Source organism: Nylanderia fulva, unplaced genomic scaffold, assembly GCF_048542155.1.
Source record: "Nylanderia fulva isolate GAGA-0341 unplaced genomic scaffold, ASM4854215v1 Scaffold43, whole genome shotgun sequence".
Lineage (NCBI taxonomy): Eukaryota > Metazoa > Arthropoda > Insecta > Hymenoptera > Formicidae > Nylanderia > Nylanderia fulva.
This window is the reverse complement of record NW_028190510.1, coordinates 313152-335118: the sequence shown is the minus strand read 5'-3', so window position 1 is coordinate 335118 and position 21967 is coordinate 313152. Positions and strand designations below refer to the sequence as shown.

At 26.6% G+C, this 21967-nt stretch overlaps 3 protein-coding genes across 4 annotated transcripts; all 3 read left to right on the top strand.

Moving 5' to 3' along the window:
* Nucleotides 1-1287: 1287 nt before the first annotated feature.
* On the top strand, nt 1288-5007 carry LOC146721674 (dehydrodolichyl diphosphate synthase complex subunit DHDDS-like). 2 transcript variants are annotated; one of them, XM_085486407.1, is made up of 5 exons: nt 1288-1565; nt 1657-1818; nt 3321-3469; nt 3551-3735; nt 3832-5007. In XM_085486407.1, the coding sequence occupies exons 1-5, from the start codon at nt 1405-1407 to the stop codon at nt 4066-4068; spliced, it is 894 nt and encodes a 297-aa protein (XP_085342533.1). In that variant the 5' UTR covers nt 1288-1404; the 3' UTR covers nt 4069-5007. The 2 variants fall into 2 exon arrangements, with proteins under 2 accessions (XP_085342533.1, XP_085342534.1); XM_085486408.1 differs by having other exon boundaries at nt 3551-3731; nt 3832-3887.
* Nucleotides 5008-5793: 786 nt separating this feature from the next.
* Nucleotides 5794-12669, top strand: LOC114943261 (uncharacterized). The gene is made up of 4 exons (XM_029318851.2): nt 5794-5953; nt 7183-12137; nt 12214-12381; nt 12441-12669. The coding sequence occupies exons 1-4, from the start codon at nt 5850-5852 to the stop codon at nt 12641-12643; spliced, it is 5430 nt and encodes a 1809-aa protein (XP_029174684.2). The 5' UTR covers nt 5794-5849; the 3' UTR covers nt 12644-12669.
* A 3665-nt stretch (nt 12670-16334) lies between these two features.
* On the top strand, nt 16335-18086 carry Vps24 (vacuolar protein sorting 24). Its single transcript, XM_029318853.2, has 4 exons — nt 16335-16578; nt 16635-16695; nt 17117-17511; nt 17648-18086. The coding sequence occupies exons 1-4, from the start codon at nt 16534-16536 to the stop codon at nt 17807-17809; spliced, it is 663 nt and encodes a 220-aa protein (XP_029174686.1). The 5' UTR covers nt 16335-16533; the 3' UTR covers nt 17810-18086.
* The last annotated feature ends 3881 nt before the right edge of the window (nt 18087-21967 follow it).

Below are 21967 nucleotides of genomic sequence, written 5' to 3'. Positions count from 1 at the left end.
CAAAATTGTCCTAGGGTCTATTGTATGTACGAGCCGGATTAATTTCGCGAGTATAATAAATTTACTCACAGTCGTTGCGCAACGCGCCACTGCTGTCATTCCTGTCAGCTGTTGATGACAAATTCATCCGGGTTTCACAAAGCACACATTCGCAAAAATTTAATTTCTACAATTTCCATTGCATATTAATTTATTAAACGGCTTCCGACGCTCTCTATATTCATCTCTATTTACGATGTATGATTCTCCGACATTTTATATCGCTCGCGATACCTTCCTTCGATATATATAGATATTACACAAATATTATTTTTACAATTAAATAAACAACGCGTGACAATTAGAAACAAATAACTGCATATATTTTAGTTAGATAAATAGTGGATTATTTTTCATGATATTGCACATTTGCATCAGCGACACCCGCACGATAACTTTGGCAAGCAAAATTCAAAATATTTTAAAAATAAAATTATTACTTACACATTGAGTTTTTATATATATTTGATTTATTAAATAAATATTTAAATAAAAATATTACATTATTTTTATTTTAAAAAAATTTTTTGACAAACTTTTTTATAAAATTTGGTTAATAAAAATTATAATTTTTTTAATAAGTAATAATACTTTTTTCTATAAATATGTAGAAATATTTTATTAATCTATAAATATTGAAGATTTAAATCATTTTAAACATTTTTAAAAATAAAACAAGCAAATATTTATATAATACTCTATATCACAAAATAATATATAAAATTATACTTTGCAAATATGAGAATTTTTAATTAAGCTTAAATAAAGAATAAAAAATAAATAATAGTATAATAAAATAAATAAGAGAAATTCGGCGAATTAAAATTATGTACATAATATGAATTCAGGAATTGAAATTATGTATATAATAGAAATTCGGAAATTAAAATTATATATACATGTATAATAGAAATTCGGTGAATTAAAATTATGTACATAATAAAAATTCGGAGAATTAAAATTATATACATTTGCAGACTAAAAAAAAAAGGTCGTCCGTCGAAATATGACGCAATAACAAATAAAAATTAATAACGTACATGAAGTGCTATCTAGTAAAATAATTTGTGTTATGATAAGAAAAAATATAATGTCAAAAATGGCTTCAATTCTAACGAAAATGTTTCACAATCACTAAATAACAGTTGATTACTATCATTTAGTTACGGTTATCTTTTTGAAAAACTATTATGTACATATCGTACATGGTTATATATATGTTCGTAACATATTTTTTTACTTCTTCAATAGTATTAAGTCTGGCAAAAGTGTTTACTTGCTCAATATTATCAAGTCTGGCAAAAGTGTAATTGACAGAAAGAAATTGTTTCAATATTTTCACACATTTCTACGTGGAAAAATACAATGTCGTGGATATGGAAGTATATTTTGTATTGGTTTCAATTATTAGCTTTAAAGATTATAAGAACTGGTCAAATACCTAAACATGTGGCAATAATAATGGATGGTAATCGACGTTATGCGAAAAAACAAAAATTGACCAAAATAGAAGGATATAAAATAGGGTATGTATCTTTGAAAAGAGTTTGTAATTATATATAAAAATACTTTTTATTCTTTTATATCATGTACAAATACTTTATGTTTCATTTACAGATATGATAAACTACTGGAGGTAATTGATTGGTGCACGAACTTGGGTATTACAGAAATCACAATATATGGTTTGAGTATAAATAACTTTACTCGCAATAAGAATGAAATTGATGGACTTATGAAACTTTACACATACACGTTTAAGCTTATCGAAAACGAGAAGTATATATGAAATTCTAAATTAATCATATACATACATATATTTTGCAGTTAGACAGACAGACAGTATTTATATACATATATACATATATATATATATATATATATATATATATATATATATATATATAAACTGTCTGTCTGTCTAACTGCGAACTACTTCTTCATAATAGACCGATTTTCTCGAAATTGGTACCAAAAGTTGCAAGTTTTTCGGAGAAGGCTATTACATGATTATTTTTTGTATTTTTTTTATTTTAGAGGAAGTTCTGTTTTTGTGAAAAAATTGTTTTTTTTATGCCAATGTATTTAAAATGTTCCAAAACATGGAAAAATTTTTGTAAAAAATATGTATGTGTGTAGGTATGTACCCACTTACATTTTTTTTATTTTAAATATCTCATGAACTATTTGCGACTTGCAGCGTTCTAATTTGATATACAAGTAATACATTTTATTTATTGTCATTTGCACAAAAATTTATATGGTGTTTTAAATTTTAATGCAATTTTAATTTTTCAAAAAATGCTTATGGTTGCTCTAACTTCTGTAAATTTTGTGATGTCGAACTAAACTTTTTTACGATTGAATTTGACGGGGATCAGTGAAAAGATTTATTTTTTTATAAAATTTAGAATTTTTCAAAAAATGTAAATTTTCAAAACGAAAGAAACATACGAGAGTGGGCACATACACACACATACATATACAGATATGTGACATTTTGAAAAATGTTATTTTATGCGAAAAAAGTGTACAAATTGGCAACTTGCACATTGCTTCCTCTCCATAATATTTCGCTAATTAGGATGGTTTTTCAATTATTTCATTGGCTTCCTGAAGTTTATGGATTTATGAAATTAGCCACATACATGTTTAAGCTTATGTTAGAAGAGAAGTATGTACAAAATTCTAAATTAGTCATAATACATATCTATCTACCTATCTATCTATATATATATATATATATATATATATTATTACAAAATGCAACATTTTATATATATATATATATAATGTTGCATTTTGTAATAATAGATCTATCAGATTATGTTGTAACTAGCTTTAATTCTGCGCTTTAATTAATTAGAAATCTGAAAAAATTTTTTCACGAAAATGGAACTTTCTCTAAAATTAAAGAAAAAATAAAAATAAAAAAACACATTGTAGCTTTCTCCAAAAAATTTGCAACATTTTGATACTAATTTCGAGAAAATCGGTCCATTATTAATAAAGAAGTAGTTCGCGGTCAGACAAAGAAGCAGACAGTACTTATATATTAATAATGGACCGATTTTCTCGAAATTAGTACCAAAATGTTGCAAATTTGTCGGAGAAAGCTACAATGTGTTTTTTAATTTTTATTTTTTCTTTGATTTTAGAGAAAATTCCATTATCGTAAAAAAATGTTTTCAGATTTCTAACTAATTAAAACGCGGAATTAAAGCTAGTTACAATATAATCTGATGGATCTATTGTATTAATACAAAATGCAACATTTTTAGGAATATATGGAATGAAAAAGGAATGCGTATACGTGTAATTGGCAATTGGGCCTTACTTTCAGAAGAAATACAAAAATTATTGGCCAAATTGATGATTGGCACTAAAAACAATAATACAATAACTATAAATCTTGCTTTTGCTTATACATGTAAGATGACTGTATATGTTTAAACTCATGATATTTTTCATTAAATAAGAATTTACACAATATTTTGATATCTTTGCGTAGCAAGGGATGAAATTACGCATGCGGTTAAGGATATATTAAGAGGTGTAAAACGTGGTGATATTTTACTAGAAGATATAAATGAAGACCTGATTTCTCACAGTTTATATACTTACAAATCTACAAATCCAGATTTATTAATTCGTACTTCTGGAGAAGTTCGACTTAGTGACTTTCTCTTGTGGCAAGTAAGAAGATACAGTTTAATAAACATTTTTTATTTACTCTAAAGAAGATATACTAATTAAAATAATTTTAATTACTAATTTTAAATCCTTTTTTAGATCTCCAATACTTGTATCTATTTTTCCAATGTATTATGGCCTGAATTCAATTTATGGAATCTTCTTAGTGCTATTTTTTATTATCAAAGGTGCTATTCTGACTTGCAAAAAGTCGCGAAAATACAAAATTTGAAGCCAATTGTGCACAATGATAGAGTATCTATGTATGTTAATAAGTTGCATCATGAGCGCAAAGATATAATTGAAAATTTATATCTATCGACAGTTCAACCATAAATATTGAATATAAATGGATACCTAACAATTATATTGACCATACGTTAAATACTTTTAATTCGTTACACCCACGTATACAATTCACAGTTGAAAAAGAAAAAAACCATAGTTTGAGTTTCTTGGACATCAAATTAATATCAAAAAATAATAAAATTATTTGCGATTGGTTTAGAAAGCCTAGGTTTTCTGGAAGGTATTTGAATTTTCTTTCGCAACACCCTATATGTCAAAAAAGAGGCATAATTGTCGGTCTGATTGATAGAGTAATTTTATTTTTTATCACATCCTTTATTTCATCAAAAAAATATAGAAATGATTATTAACATCCTAATCAATAATAATTATCCGGTAAAATTCATATTTGACACAATTAAATATAGACTCTAATTTATACTAGAAGTAATATTTCAAACAACAGTTTAAGTCAGTCAAATGACTCTTCTTTGTTTTTTACTGTACCTTATTTACCGAATATTACTGAACAATTGATAAATATCACAAAAAAGCTGATATTAGACTCTCTTATGTAAGTATGAATAAATTAGGGAAGATTATAAAAACACATAAAGATAAAATATCTAAAGGAGCGAATACTAATGTAGTATATAAAATCAACTGTAAAATATTTAAAATTACCAAAAATTACCTTAGATTACCCAAAATTTCTTTTGGATTACCGTTGAATTACCTAGTCCTTGTACGAAAAATTACCTCAGTGACCAACTCCTCGTATAACTACAATTATATATGTGTATATAAATATAAATATAAATGTAAAATATAAATATAAGAGTATAAATGCAAATATAAATTAAAAATATATTATATTATCTCTTGCAATTTTAATAAAGCTAACCCAATTATCCGAAAATAACTTTCCAAAATAATGTATGTATACGAATATGATTGTGTTGAAACATTTTGAACATTTATAATAAATGCGACATTAAAGCAGAAGACAAATAATGTTTGTGTTTCAAATTTATTTCTGTGTATCTAGCGGGCAATAAATAGCACTATCTGCATTATTGTTTAAAAACTGTTGTATTTTGAATTCTTTTAAACACAAATGCAAATATAGCTAACAATTATATTTATAGCATCACGAGAAATATTATAACCACTAGAGATTCTTAAAACAATGAGGTCACTAATGAATTGAATCGAAAGCTGCTCATACATATATCATTACGACATAATGGACGAGCTAAATTTCATAACAATGTGATGACAAGAGATACATGTGTAATCAATGAATCGCCAAATTATTTAGTGCGCTTTCGATCACAATTGAATTCAGTTCGTCTTGAGAGACAGCAGAGAGAACAAAGTATATAAATTTCGATCTAACATATATTTATTATAATTAATAATTTTTCAACTATTAATATTTAATTTTGCATTTTAAATTAAAATTAAAATAAATTTATTAATTATTTAATAGTTTAAGTTATTTTATATATTTTTTATATTTTACATATATTTAAATTTTGTTTATTTATATAATTTTTTCTCTCTGTCATTTCTTACTCTTTTATATCTTTTTATTTAACAATAAAATTTAGTATTTAATTTTTATTTAGTTATATTTAATTTTATAAGTAAAAGAGAGAGACATGATAATTACTATCTAATGGATATTATATAGATATTGTACTATAAATAATTTTACTTTTATAAATATTGTATACATATATTTTGGATGTAAAATAAAAATTTTGTGTCCAAAGTCAAAGGAGCATAATGACATCAAGAAGTGGTTAATAGTGAATGTGATCAATATGTATAAGAAAATTATTTTGATCGTGTTGGTGTTACTTGTGATTGTCCGCTCGGAGGAAACTTCTGCCAAGAATGTGACGAGAGCAAATTTTTTAAATTTCAGGTAATTAAAAACTTTTAATTAATTAATAAAAATTTAATTATAGAAAAATGTTAGATCCTTATAATTTAGAAATAAAATTGTTATTAATATATTAATTAAATAAATTCTAGAAATGTTTCATAAAATTTAATTTTATCAAACATATTTTAAATGATGTTTCTTTTGTATATATATACATATATATTAAATGACAAACAAATATAAAAATAAATATATGTATACAATATTAATATTAAAATATCTTAGGATTAAATATGATGTAATTTAAATTTGACTTTCGGGTTTTTATTCAACTTTAAATAGCCTAATTGTAAAAAGTATGTTACTCTTAATTGCTTAATTGTTTATGTCAGCACAATCGTTCATCATTTTTATTACGTGCACACAAACTGCTGAATTGAAAACTTTGAAGTTATCGGATTAATACAGAACAATGTTTATAGCACATATGGATGATTTAAAAATAGGATAAAAATATATTTCATAGAAAAAAATTATTTATAATTTCATATATACTTTAAATTAATTTCTCCAAATAAAGAATTAATTAAATTAATTTTCAGCGTATTTAACTTAATTGTAAAATTATATACATTTAAAATACCTAATTTCCAGGGTTGGGTAATAATTAGTTAATTAGTTGAAAGTTAAAAAAAGTTAAAAAATTAAGAACTTATTTTAACATAGCTTAATTAATTTAAAAAGTATTAATTTTTAACTTCAACTAGTTATTGTTGACTTTAAACTTATTAACTTTTTTCCTTAGTTAAATTTTGTTTATCTCTAACATCATTATTGTTTTTTTATAAGTTAATAAACGTATTATTTTTAAATTAAAGTATTATTAATTTTTATGTTTATTTGTCATCAATTGTAATTATATTTCTAAAAAATATATTTTTAAAAATCAAAATTTTTTTGTTATTTGTTATTATAAATTTTAAAAGAAATAACAAACAGAATTCTCATTTAATATAAATAATGTTTTTAAAAATTACTTTTGATTTAACTTCAGTTAATTTAATCTTAACTTTACTTTAACTGAGTTAATTTTAACTGACTGAGTTAATTTTTTGTTTATGCGACTTTTACCTTAACTAAATTAATTTTATAAGTAATTAATTTTAACTTAACTTATTGTTAGTTTTAAAAAATCATTAATTTACCTAACCCTGCTACTCTCTTAATCAAATTAGCAAGTATTTTTGTGACCAAATAATTATTTGTAGATTATCGACAATTCTGCCGTACTTATCACTACACAATGATCAAAATCTTACGAAGAATAACGAAAAAAGATCGCTGTATTTCATACCACCGTCGCAGATACGAGATGAATATAAAAAGCCAAAAGAAATAAGCCAGAAAACGAAACGTTGCGGGTCGTTACCCCGGAAAAACAAATTTTCCTCATCATCAAGAAAGGATAGCTCTAACAGAGCAGAGATGAATACAAGAAACCTCGATAAAAATATTAAAATTTCTAAACAAAATTCCCGGATTCTCGCAAAAAACGTAAGATATTTGCAAGAAAATCCTGCAAACAGAATAAAAGCTGAAACACATAAAGATACCTTTTTACGAGCTGTTAAGAATAACTTGGATGCAGAAAATTCAGAATCTCGAGGGAAGATAAAGAAGAACGATAAGGAAAATTGTATTTGTTATTGTAAAGAGGAGAACTGTGCATCTAAATCATCAATAAAAAATTCATCTGAAATATTAAGCTCTTCCAGAAAAGACAAACCTGAAAAGACAAATCATCAATTAGCTAAAGAAAAAAACACCAAATCAAATGTTTTACGAACATCACCAAGATTATATCATAAGAGTTTTCCTAGTTCAATCAATTCTTTTCCAACACGACTCTATCAAGAAAAAGTACACGACATCCCTCGTGTAGCGATTCTGTACGGAAAATCACCAAATATTTTGCCTTACATAGTAGGAAATGAGAAAAAATTTGTTCCATTCACTACATTTGAGAACAGATCAAATTTTCTAGCCAAAAATAATCAATATCCACTGACTATTCGTCAAAATTCGAATCCCTGTCCACGTAAAGATGAAGAAAACCGGGTTGGAAGTCCCGTCATATCAACTACTTCGTCTATTACACAAATGGAAAGTGATCTTCAATCAACGACTGAAAAAGATCAAGAAGATTTTTTTAAGCCAACTACAGAAACTTCGACCGATCGTGTAGACGTGTCAACTGATTCAAAAATGGAAACCAATTTTTATCCAAACTATTCGAATGAAATAGGTGAAAAAAACAAAATTATGGATTTTTCCAATTCGGATGAAGCCACGGATAAATTAGACGATTCTACAGAAAGCATCGATGGAAATCGAGATGACGATTTTTCGAAGTTAATGTCATCTTCCATAAATAATGTCGATAGAAGCGAAATATCACCCACCATCTATCCATCAATCATGCGCGATGAAAAATTGATAAACATGGAAGAGTGTATAAAATTATTCGGTCGTGACGTGTGCGTACTCAGCGCGTCCAGTGTGACGTCACCGGAAGCACTTTCGAGGCAGGCACAAAAGAACAGTATGAATGAATATTCCACGATTACAATTCCGGAATATATCGTACGAATGTCCGCGAAAGAAGAAACAACGTCGAATAACGTTGATTATTCGGATGAATTTAGAACAACCGAAGTGTCAAATGTTGACTCGAATGAGTATCTCGAATCAACAAGTACGGAATTAACTGATGAGAACTTTTTGCGGAAAGAATTTTATGCAGGATCCATCGAATACACTGGAGTACCAAACGACGACTATGATGAGAATAAATTATTTAATTCCGAGGAAGATACGCTTGTTCCAATGAAAAAATTGATGTATCGGATAACTGATAAGAAGACTGCAAAAAATACGCCGTTAGGAAAGGGTAAAAGTCATAAAATTGAATCATTGTCGAGTTCAAATAATAAAGAAACAACAACTATTGGTTACAATTTTCAAACCGGACATCATTTGGAAGAGGAAAGCACAAATAGATTGATTGGATCAGAGATCGATTTTGATCCTGAAGACGAAACACTTAAAAAACAATTTAAAGAAGAAATTAGAAATGAAGAAGAAACAACTGAAAATGATTTATTAGGGATAAAAACCTTTAAACTTGGAGATGAGATTTTTCAAGGACTTGAAGTGCAAAACCTTGATCATGAAGGAACAGATTATTTAAATAATAACGAAGATGTCACCGATAGTCTCGAAACAATCATCGATTCGTCAGAAAGATTACCATTCCACGACAATACTTTACTTTTAAATTCCATCAGAAAGGTCATCAACGACTTTGCATCGAATGTTTCCTTAGCCAAGGCAAAAAATCTCGACGAAAATATTCTTCAGACACAAGGTAGCAATTTACTGCCAGAAATCTTGAAACTTTCGAATCTCGAGAGTATCCTGTTAATTCCGCAAATAGAAAATATGATTATAGAAAAAGTAAGCGATATCCTATCCAATATTGAAGCCACTTCCAGAGGATACTTCACAACTGATTGGTCGCATGATGTGATCAGGAACACTCTTCGTAGCTTATTACAGGCTCTTTCTTCAGGGTTTCACCGAAAACTTCCATCGATCGAAGAGCATCAATTTAAGGACGGACAATGGACAGTCAATTCGGTAACATTAGCACCAGTTTCAAACAAGAAAGCATCATTGACAAGTCCGGAAAACTTGCGGCAAAGCATCGGAAACCTCCTAACCGCTCCAGCAATCGCGTCGCAGATAGATCACTACATTGTACAAAACATGATTGTGCAGAGCGTAAAAAATAGTTTTGCTAAAAACGAACAAGAGAAAATAGAAGATTTAATAATACACGAGTTAAATGATATTTTTCGGACATTAAAAGATTCGGCAGATATGAACGTGTTGGGAAAAAATAGTGAATTTATTGATAGTGAAAGAGATGTGGATTTAACTTATTCACAAGAAATCTCGACAAATGATTATGAAAAAGGAATAAATATTGGCAACTTAGTATCAATCGATGAAGAGAATCCTGACATAGAAAATAGTACAGAAATAGACAATGAGAACATGTCTATTTATAAAATGAATGAAAATGTCACGGATACACTCTTAAATGGAATACTGAAGATAAATAATATACAAGATGATGAAGTGAAAGGAAAACTAGCTGAACCGTCGAAAATTGCAGTCACATATCACAAAGCTATTTCGCAAAATAATCTCGGTATAATATCAGCCATTTCTATAAAACCAAATTTAGAAGAATTGAGTGAAAAAGCAGAAAATGTACTGACAACTACAATTTCATCAATTACAGCTAAAAATGTTGACGAAACAGAAAAAAGTATCGTTAATCCGACATCGAGAATAAAGGACACTAATGACGATAATAAATCGTTAACAAATCGTTATTTACTGAATAATTCAATTTTGAAATGTATTGAAAATGATTATGCTAATGATAAAAACATCCAAGTTGCAACAATACCCTCGAATTTTATGCAAGAAACTTCACCAAAAATATCGGATGGCATAATTACAAAAAACATGATGGAAGTTAAAGATATCGGAGATGAATATATCACTAATAAAGAATTATTGACTAAATCAACTGACAGTTTAATGTCACCTACAAATGTAAAATTAAAAATTGTTTCTTCAACTGACGAGATTGATCCGGCAATAATATTGGAAAGAATTGAACATAATTCATCGCCAATAAAATATTATTCACCAGAAATTTTGAAATACATAAAAAGTCATCGTAATGATAATAATAATGATGATGATATAAATATTGAAATTACGACGACAAGTTTTATGCAAGATATGTCGGATAATGTAATAAAATTACATGACAAAACGTTGAATACTTCGATCGATGATATAATTTCATCTCCAAATATAGAGTATGGAAATTACGAAATAAATAAAGATATTCTAGATTCGCAACAGCATAATTTTGTAACGAAAGGCAACGTTATTGATAAAATCCACGAAGTCACTACGGAAGTTCAGCGAACTTACACAAAAACCAGATACTTCAAGGTGAATTCTTCCGATGATAATCTAGGAATCGGTTCATCCTTATCAACTTATAATACCAATAGCAATAATAAAGACAAGAATAGCGATAATCATAATGCCAATCTAATTGGCAATAAAATGTATAACACCGATAATACAGAAACAAATGAACAAGCACTTATTTCATGCCCCAAATCATGTGTCCTAGGCAATATCTACCCTCTTCAGCTATTTCCCTCGGACAGTATAAAATTGCCAGTGGAGATCGAAAAATTGAAGGACGGTTCCTACGCTTTGTCGATCACCAAAAATATATGCGAGCAGATTTTGGAAAGAAAATGTTCCTGCTGTTTGCCAGTGCAAGGACACTTGATTCTATCGTGTAACAAAAATCAAGATCAAAAGGAGAATACGCATATAATTACTGACAAAAATCAAAATCAAAAGGATAATGCACATATGATAACTGATAAAAATCAAGATCAAAAGAATATGATGACTTTGATGACTACGGGGAAAAACGCCTTGAGGGTGCAAAAATCAGTAGAAGCAAAAAGAATGAGGGCGCATGATCTTTCGAAGAGAAACTTGAATGATAATAATCTAATAACGATTTTGATGCCAGTCATCGATTTTGCGAAGAAATATCTGCTTGATTCTAACAAAACTGATGACATAATGCAAAACTATGATAAGTCATTGAGGAAATCAACCGGAGAATTTGATGATCATCAGTTAAAGGAGAGAAATCTCAATGATATTTTTACAACGAAGGAAGAGGAATTTACGATTAAAAATAAAGATGCAACGGATAAATTGCAAAAGTCAGTAAATTTGCGAGAGAGAAAAGATATAAATTTTCCAAGATCCTCAATTTCTCGAGATTATCATAATTCGGAAAATTCGATAGAAATTGAATCACAGGAGAAACATTTCAAAGCAAATCAATATAAAATAACTGAAGATTTGCGTAAATCGGAAACTGAGAAAAACATTCAAAATATAAATACTGAGCGAAAAATTAATTTAAAAAATCAAAAAAGACATCCTATTTTAAAAAGAATTAATATGTCCAAAGAAGATACCGAAATAAAGAATGAAGAAATAAAATCAAATAAATACCAAATAGCAGATGTTGAAAAAGGTAATTATTATATAAACTTTAATAATAAAAAACATCAAAATGCTGAAAGAATAATGCAAATAAAATTCTATTTTAGGAAATGTTAAAGTTTTCAGAAAGAAGAAGGACAAGAAACCTCGACAAACGATAGTATCTGAAAATCACGAAAGAATTCCTATTTCGAGGATTATTATTTCCAGAAACAAGGACAACGTCGAAAGCGATGAAGAAACAAATTGGGATAAATCAATAGATATTGGAGAAGGTAATATTTACTTATATAATAAATAAAATATGATAAATTTTAAACAATTTTACTTTTAGGAGACATTTATCATACAAAGAAGAAAGATGAGTATAAAATGTATATGATGAACGATAACCACAATATTCCAAGAATTAAAACTTATGAAGAAGTTAATAAAAAGCCATATAGATCCCAGCGAAATGCAAATAATGTCGCTAATAAAAGAGTAGAATTAGTGAAATCTGTGCTTTATTGGCTTAAAGATATTTTATTAGATTAATAAATTACCAGAATAATTAAAATTAATCGACAGCTTTTAATTAATTAAAAACCTTATTCCTTAAAATAAAATTAATTTGTTCAAGATTCAATAAATACACTTTTCATAAAAAAATTGCTTTTTTAAATATAAATTTAACATATATAAGATAGGCAATAAGAGCCAAATCGCGGATGACAGTGCGTTATTCTAAACGAAACTAAATTTTTTCGTTAGAATTAAATACCTGTGCACAAGGCACCAAATTTTTACTTGGACACGGCCAAGATATAAAATTGGAATAATCTCTACAAGAGATTTTTAATTCCATGTATCCCCTATTCCCCCTAAAGAAATAAAGTGCGAGAGAAAAATATAGATCCGAAAGTCGCAGAATCGGGAATCGAACCCGAGACCTTTCGCTTGCCGGGCGACTGCTCTTCCAACTGAGCTATTCAGATCCTTTCGATTCTATACTTTTCTCTGTTATATATATTAATGTTGGTAAATAAACGCCTTTAAGCCAGCGTGTATAAATTAAGAGTTTAACTAGGCTCTGTAATATATAAATATAAATTTAACATATATAAGATAGGCAATAAGAGCCAAATCGCGGATGACAGTGCGTTATTCTAAACGAAACTAAATTTTTTCGTTAGAATTAAATACCTGTGCACAAGGCACCAAATTTTTACTTGGACACGGCCAAGATATAAAATTGGAATAATCTCTACAAGAGATTTTTAATTCCATGTATCCCCTATTCCCCCTAAAGAAATAAAGTGCGAGAGAAAAATATAGATCCGAAAGTCGCAGAATCGGGAATCGAACCCGAGACCTTTCGCTTGCCGGGCGACTGCTCTTCCAACTGAGCTATTCAGATCCTTTCGATTCTATACTTTTCTCTGTTATATATATTAATGTTCTGTATTTATACACGCTGGCTTAAAGGCGTTTATTTACCAACATTAATATATATAACAGAGAAAAGTATAGAATCGAAAGGATCTGAATAGCTCAGTTGGAAGAGCAGTCGCCCGGCAAGCGAAAGGTCTCGGGTTCGATTCCCGATTCTGCGACTTTCGGATCTATATTTTTCTCTCGCACTTTATTTCTTTAGGGGGAATAGGGGATACATGGAATTAAAAATCTCTTGTAGAGATTATTCCAATTTTATATCTTGGCCGTGTCCAAGTAAAAATTTGGTGCCTTGTGCACAGGTATTTAATTCTAACGAAAAAATTTAGTTTCGTTTAGAATAACGCACTGTCATCCGCGATTTGGCTCTTATTGCCTATCTTATATATGTTAAATTTATATTTATATATTACAGAGCCTAGTTAAACTCTTAATTTATACACGCTGGCTTAAAGGCGTTTATTTACCAACATTAATATATATAACAGAGAAAAGTATAGAATCGAAAGGATCTGAATAGCTCAGTTGGAAGAGCAGTCGCCCGGCAAGCGAAAGGTCTCGGGTTCGATTCCCGATTCTGCGACTTTCGGATCTATATTTTTCTCTCGCACTTTATTTCTTTAGGGGGAATAGGGGATACATGGAATTAAAAATCTCTTGTAGAGATTATTCCAATTTTATATCTTGGCCGTGTCCAAGTAAAAATTTGGTGCCTTGTGCACAGGTATTTAATTCTAACGAAAAAATTTAGTTTCGTTTAGAATAACGCACTGTCATCCGCGATTTGGCTCTTATTGCCTATCTTATATATGTTAAATTTATATTTATATATTACAGAGCCTAGTTAAACTCTTAATTTATACACGCTTGCTTTTTTAAATTTTTAAAAAATTTCCTTTTTTAAATTAGATTTTCTCTAAAATATTTTTGAATATATTTCAAAAAATTTCTTTCACTTTTATAAATTTCTCTTGTAGATTTTATTTCTTTCTTTGTAGAATAATGTATATAATAATAAAATGTAGAATAATATATATATAATAAATAATCAAAAACTTTTATTAATTATTAACGTAGTATAAAATAATAAAATATAATTTAATTAAATATAAAATAATCCACAATTTCAAATACATCCCATACAGCACCGAAAGATTGCAAAAACATTACAACAATCTTTCACCGCAATATTGCAATATTGCAAATTCACTCAAAATGTTGCTACATCATTGCTGTTGAATTGCAGCAATGTTAAAATGTCCGCTTTTTGGAAGATTGCAACAAAATATTACAACAATATTGCAATATGTTATGAGTTTGCAATAATGTATTGTTATTGCAACCATAAACTAATGTTGCATATACAGGTATATAAATGTAAATAAATCATTAATGAAAATACGTTGTAGTTAATTCATATATATTACAATATATTGTGGCGATAAATGCCACAAGAATATTAAAATATATAAAAAATAAAAAATGTACACGAAATAAAAATATATGACAAGCGACGAGTGTTAAGGATATCGCGACCGGTGACACAAAATAATAAATAAATAAATAAGCGTCTAGCATGACGAAGGTAGATTATGATTTCCGAATAGAATAAAAAGCGAAAGTCTTCAAAATAATAGATAGACTAATCACCTAAAAATAAAAATAAGGTCGTGGAAAAATGGAGAGAAGCAAGACGATACGCGGCCTCGAAGGGCAGATAGATTTTGACTCGCGCTCGCGATACACGGTTTTCCTCGGTGGAGAGTAAAAGTCTGTATTTAATAATCCGAATAAACGCAGTAAAAGACAATATAATTATAACACCTATTAACTATTCCGTCTTAACGATCCTCTCCCGATTCGCGATATTGATAGAGCAATAATTAACGAACTAAGCTACACACGCTCGCCCAAAATATAAATTATAGAATTTGGATTACATGCAATATTTCCGAAATATTAATGTCATGTTGCTACAAGTGTGCTGGAATTTTGTGCACTTATATCTCTGCAATGTCTTTATAATGTTGCATTGCAACTTGCAACATTGCAACGTTGCTGCAATATATTTGCAATAATCTGTGCTGTATGGGATTATATGTATGTATACATATATGTATAATTATAAATTTTTTAAATAAATAAACTAATAATTTTAATAATTCAATATACCTATATATATAACTTCTATATAAATTATATATGAAGCCATTTTTGTCAAGAATTCACTGATTAGTTATATAATTATAAAAATTGTAAATAATTATATATAATATATTATATTGCGCTTTTACATTGTTAGAAGATTGTGTAAGTTTTAATAATTTTTTAAAACTATAAGTTAAAATTATATAGTTGCTTATAAAATCAATTTAGTTAAATTAAAAGTATTGCATAAAGAAAAACGTAACCCGGTTAAAAGTTAAGATTAAATAAATCAAAAGTTAATTTTTAAAAACATTATTTTTATATTAAATTAGAATTTTGTTTATCAATTAATTATTCTTTTAAAATTTATAATAACGTAATAATGTTATTTTGATTTTTATATATAGAATAATACATATATATATATTTTTTTATAATTACAATATGGATGACAAATAATGAACATAAAAATTATAATACTTTAATTTAAAAACGTTTATAACTTATAAAAATTAATAATAATTTTTAAATTATATAACTATAATAATTAGTTCAATAAAATTGTTAACTTTTTAACTAATTAACAGTTATTTGCAAAATGTTTTTAGTTCAGGTAATATGAGAAGAAACAGAGATCAAATGAAAAATATACCTGTCTCTTTTCAATTCGGACTCGAATTTTTTATAGAATAATATAGGGAGGGCTTAATTCATTATTCATATACTAAGAATTTATCGAGTACGCATAAAATGAAGCATCAACATAACCTTGAAAAATTAACTTAACGAAGAAAAGTGAGGTTATGTTGATCAGAGATTGACGTTTCTATCTACGCGATTTAAACATGGGTTTGTTTGGAAAATCGCAGGAAAAAAATCCCAAAGAAATGGTGAGTCTGCAGAAAGTGCAATTTATGACTTATCATTAACATTAATCATTTTGAAGGTTCAAGAATGGACTCACAAATTAAGGAAGGAAGGTTATCAGCTTGACAGACAGGTTAGAGGTGAGTTTTAAAAGGACAATTTTCAACAAAAATCTTTTAAATCGACAAAATTTAGTCAACACAAATTTTCATCTTTATTGCAAATTTAACTTTTGATTTTAATCTAAAAAAGAGAGTTTTAAATAATCCGAAAAATTTTCAGGAATATTCTTATAACATTCTTAGCATTTTAGTAAATATTGAAATTTTTTTTAATCTTTAGTTCAAATATCTTTTTCATTTCTTTCCTTTTGCATTTATTCTAAATATTGTTCTATAATATTGTAATATTAATATTGTATAATCAATACTTTCTTTGCGCAGCAATATTAATATTGTATAATTAATACTTTCTTTGCGCAGCAATATTAATATTGTATAATCAATACTTTCTTTGCGCAGCAATATTAATATTGTATAATCAATATATTTATTTGCGCAGCAATTCAGAGGGAAGAGGATAAAGTCAAACGTTCCTTAAAAGAAGCAGCGAAGAAAGGAGATAAAGATGTGTGCAAGATCCTTGCAAAAGAGATTATAAGGGCTCGTAAAGCCTGCAACAAAATTTACACTTCCAAGGCACACCTAAATTCTGTGTCATTACAAATGAAAAATCAATTGGCAACCATCAGAGTCGCTGGTTCAGTTTCAAAGTCTACAGAAGTGATGCAAGCGATGCAATCTTTGATAAGAGTACCAGAAGTAGCTGCGACTATGAGAGAAATGTCAAAGGAGATGATGAAAGCAGGAATTATCGAAGAGATGTTAGATGAAACAATGGATTCTATCGAGGATTCTGAGGAGATGGAGGACGAAGCCGATGAAGAAGTTGATAAGGTAGAGCATTTTTTGTTTTATTTTATATTTTACACTTACAGATCAAAATATGAGTACTAGAGAAAAATGTAGTAAATGCTTTCCTAGATATTTTTTATCATAAAGAGAAATCTGTAAATAAAATTTCTTTATATAGATTTTATGGGAGGTGACGGCTGGTCAATTGGGTACAGCTCCTGCAGTTATCACGGAGAATCCTGAATCAGTTGCAGCCTCCACATCTGTGGAAGAAGAAGTAGAAGATGATGATAAAGAGCTTGAAGAAATGAAAAACAGATTGCAGAGCCTTCGCAGCTAGATGTGCTAAATATTTTAAGTATATTTGCATTAAATGTCAGGGAAAAATAAGTATAATAATATTAACATACAATTATTAAATAATACAATTATTAAAGAAATAATAACACGAATTATATAAATAGCGTTTGCCTATTTATTATAATGTGTTATTTTGCTATTTATATGTAAATATTGTATATGTATTATTGCTTTTTAGAGTACTTAAACGCTTATTTTGCTTATAAACGCTCTGATTTTACATCACTATTAAATAATAATTTTCTTTATAATTTTAATTTGAATTATTTTTAAAATTAAGAAATATTATGTAAAACAATTTAAACACATAGTGATATGTAACTAATATTTTTTAAAATTATTAATTTAACTATCAAAAGATTATAGAAATAATTGGAAATTGAATATTTTAAATAACTTTAATAGTTATTGCACTTTGTTATCACTTTCACACAAATTTATACTTATGAATATAATAAAAAGATTTATCTTTTATGGCTTTATATGTGCCATTCTTATTTTGTACTTTCCTTTTTGTAACTTATGACTTATAGCATCTAATATTCAACTATTTACTTATAAATTTTCAACTTTATTTTTTGAAAGAAAAAGGAAAACAGATAAAGAATTGTAACAAATTCGATACAGTATTGATAATTATTGATTGCCGTTAATTATCTAAACAATTTTCAAATTACAGTATTTTATATATTAGTAATTATATATTAGCAAAAGAGATATATTTTATGTTGAAAAATGTTGTTAACATAAATAAATAAATTATAATATAATATATATATTAGTATTTATTATTATTATTATTAAAAATATTAATATTATATAGTTAGTACACCAAGAGTAATACGTGCCTTGTGCACGATTTATTTTCATAGCAACATCCGCGTTTGGCTCTTCACGCCTTCTTACGATTTAGATTTATATTAATATTATATATTAGTATTAATGAATATTACCAAAAATGTTAATAATAATAATATATTAATAGTATATTATTGTTATTATACCAAATACATATTCTGCTAGTTAAATAAATTATATTAATATATTTATAGTTAATATTTAATCAAAAATTAATTATCAAGTTACTTCTTTAATTACTTACTTATCTTGCATAATGCGCTGTATAAAAAAAACTAATAATTAAAATTTATTTTTTTAGGTTTAATCTTTCTCTCTTTACGAGTTTTACAGTTATAGATTTATAATACAAGTTTTTTTTTAACTTAAAATCGAAAAAATATAAAAAATATATTTGATACCAAATGTGATAACATTTAAATAAAAATTTAACATAATTTAAAGCTGCATTCGTCTTGATGAAGTATAGAAAACGTTTGATTGACTAATCGGGACAAATTTTTCTTTATTTAAATGTACATATACACTATATTACATTAAAAATGTAAAAAATAATAATTTTGTTTTTTAATGTGAGAGGAATATATTGAAAATGATGTTAGATTTTAGTGAATTATAACTTTACAGTTTTAATTTAAATATACAAATATTATTATTTTTAACCAAATCGTGCAGTTTGTGTGTTTTCACTATGCATAAAGTAAAATTCCAGTTATATATATATATATATATATATAAAATATATATATATATATATATATATATAAGTTAAAATTATATAACAATTCATCTAGATAACTTCCAGATAATAATATTATATAAAAATATAAACTGTTGATGTAAAGCACAAACATTATAAAAAAATATAAATTATATAAAAGGGATATAAAAATATATTTAGATTTTTATTTGTAAAATTTTACCGCTTACTGCTTTAAGTTCTGCTGATATTAGATATTTTTTATATCTCTAAATCTATGACTCTAAATCAAAATTATCGGAGCTGTGATTTTAAATCAAAATTATCAGAACATTTATTCTAAATAATTTAGGAATATTTATTCTAGATAATTTACTAATTTAGTAAAAATAACACTTGTTTTATCTAAGATGTAGATATATGCGGATAATACATATTTTATATATACATATATATAATATATCTTAATAAAAAATATATCTTAAAAATATATATAATATATCTTAATAAAAATAAGTCGAATAAATTTAATACACACAATAAATTTAGATATATGCATATATAAAATGTTATGAAGAGCACTGCTTTTGACTATTTTACATAAATCTTCATATATTATACATATAATAGTGCACAGTAATATTAAAAAGTTGAATAAAATTTATAGCATTTGCTGAGAAGCATGATAAGAATAGAATTTAAATCTGTCAGTAGCATAGTTATAGATCGTTAAGTATCTCGATTTTATTTATGGATTTTAGGGTGTCAGAAACCCCGACTTTAATGCCTCTTGCAGAAACGAGAAGTGAAATGAGAGGTGAGCCTCGAAAGTAATTATCCACCCTGATTTATCGAAAGAGGGACATTCGAAATCTCTCGCTGTCTCTCATTTAGCCTACAGGGTGTCCTCCGCGAAAATATTCAAGGATCAATAATTTTTCTCGATTTTATTATAATTAATTTACTACAATTTTTAAATAATAATGTTTAATAAATTAATAGAGAAAAGTATCTTTTAGAATAGAAATTCTCTCTTCTCGCGATCTAAATAATTTATTTATGAAAGATTGAACGGAAATATAAGAATAACAGAAATACGTAATTATAATTAAATATCTAAATTCTCAATAAATTTCTAATTGTGCTTCAGTCAAAGAACTCTAATTATAAAATTTTTACGTAGTTGAATAAAATTGATCTCGTCTAAATTGTGTATCATTTTCGACAAAAATTACATTTACGTATATTAATCTACATATTAATTATGATATATAAATAAAATTAATACACTTACAAACACACACATATATATACATATATATATATATATATATATATATATATATATATATATATATGGAGGTATTAATATAATAAGTATTATTTGAACATTGCATCAATATTTAGTATTGATTTGGAAAAAATTGCAAAAAAGGATAAAAAGTTATAAAATTACTTTTGATCATTATAATATTAAATGATGTATTCAAATACTGAATACTGCGCGAATAATAATGATAAGTGAAATATTTATTTATTGTGAGATATAAAATATATAAAAATATATTTATTTATTGTGAAATATATAAAATATATAAAAAATATATAAAATATACAATTTATGGTAATTCCAATTTTAACTTTTATACATCATGTATTTTTTGTAATAAAATCAACGTTATTATATTAATTCTAATAAACGCAGTGCTTTTAATTATAAAAATGTAGCACGATATAATAATTAAGAATCAAGATTTTTTAACGAAATCTTCTCGCAATTAGTGAAATATATAAGACGGAGCACTAAAGTGCATTAGGTATTCTGCTCTCATTGAATATCAATAATTTACTTATTGATGTTCGATGAAATTTTGTTAGCGCTTCAATCGATGACGTTTACGCTTATTCAATTTAAAAGAGAGAGAGAAGAGTCGCATAATCACTTTTCGCTTATTTTTTATTTCGAAAGAGTTGCACAATTGAAAAATTTGTGTAAATTTAACAGATATCTCAAACGGTTTACAGAAATTTTTGTATTAATTATTTAACAATACGGATGTGTTATATAATAAGTGATGACAAATACTGTGTTAATATTTTTTAACACGAAAAAGGTGCAAACTTCGAGTAATTTAAAATAAATTATGTGTAAAATTGACAGTTTTAATTATTCATTAAAAATTAACTAAAAAAATGTTAATTTTATATTTTATCATCCCTACTTTTTTATTATAGAATAAAATTAACATTTTTTTCTCTGCAAATTTTAACAGATAAGAGGTTTATTTATACATATTCGTAACATCACGAAACTGAATAGACCTGATTCGTTATCGTTACGGATATGTGCAAAATAAAAATAGATACACGTTGTATTATTTTTACATTTCCTTTCAGATGTTTTAATAATTTAACATTTGAGTTCAATTAACGCAACGGCAATATGTTAAATTAACACATAAATGTGTTCAATATTTAACCAAAAAATGTTAACTTTTTCCACAAAAGACACAAATTTTCTACATATATAACGAAAAAGTTTCTCGCGCAAAATATATTCTCAATTGATTTTAATAATTT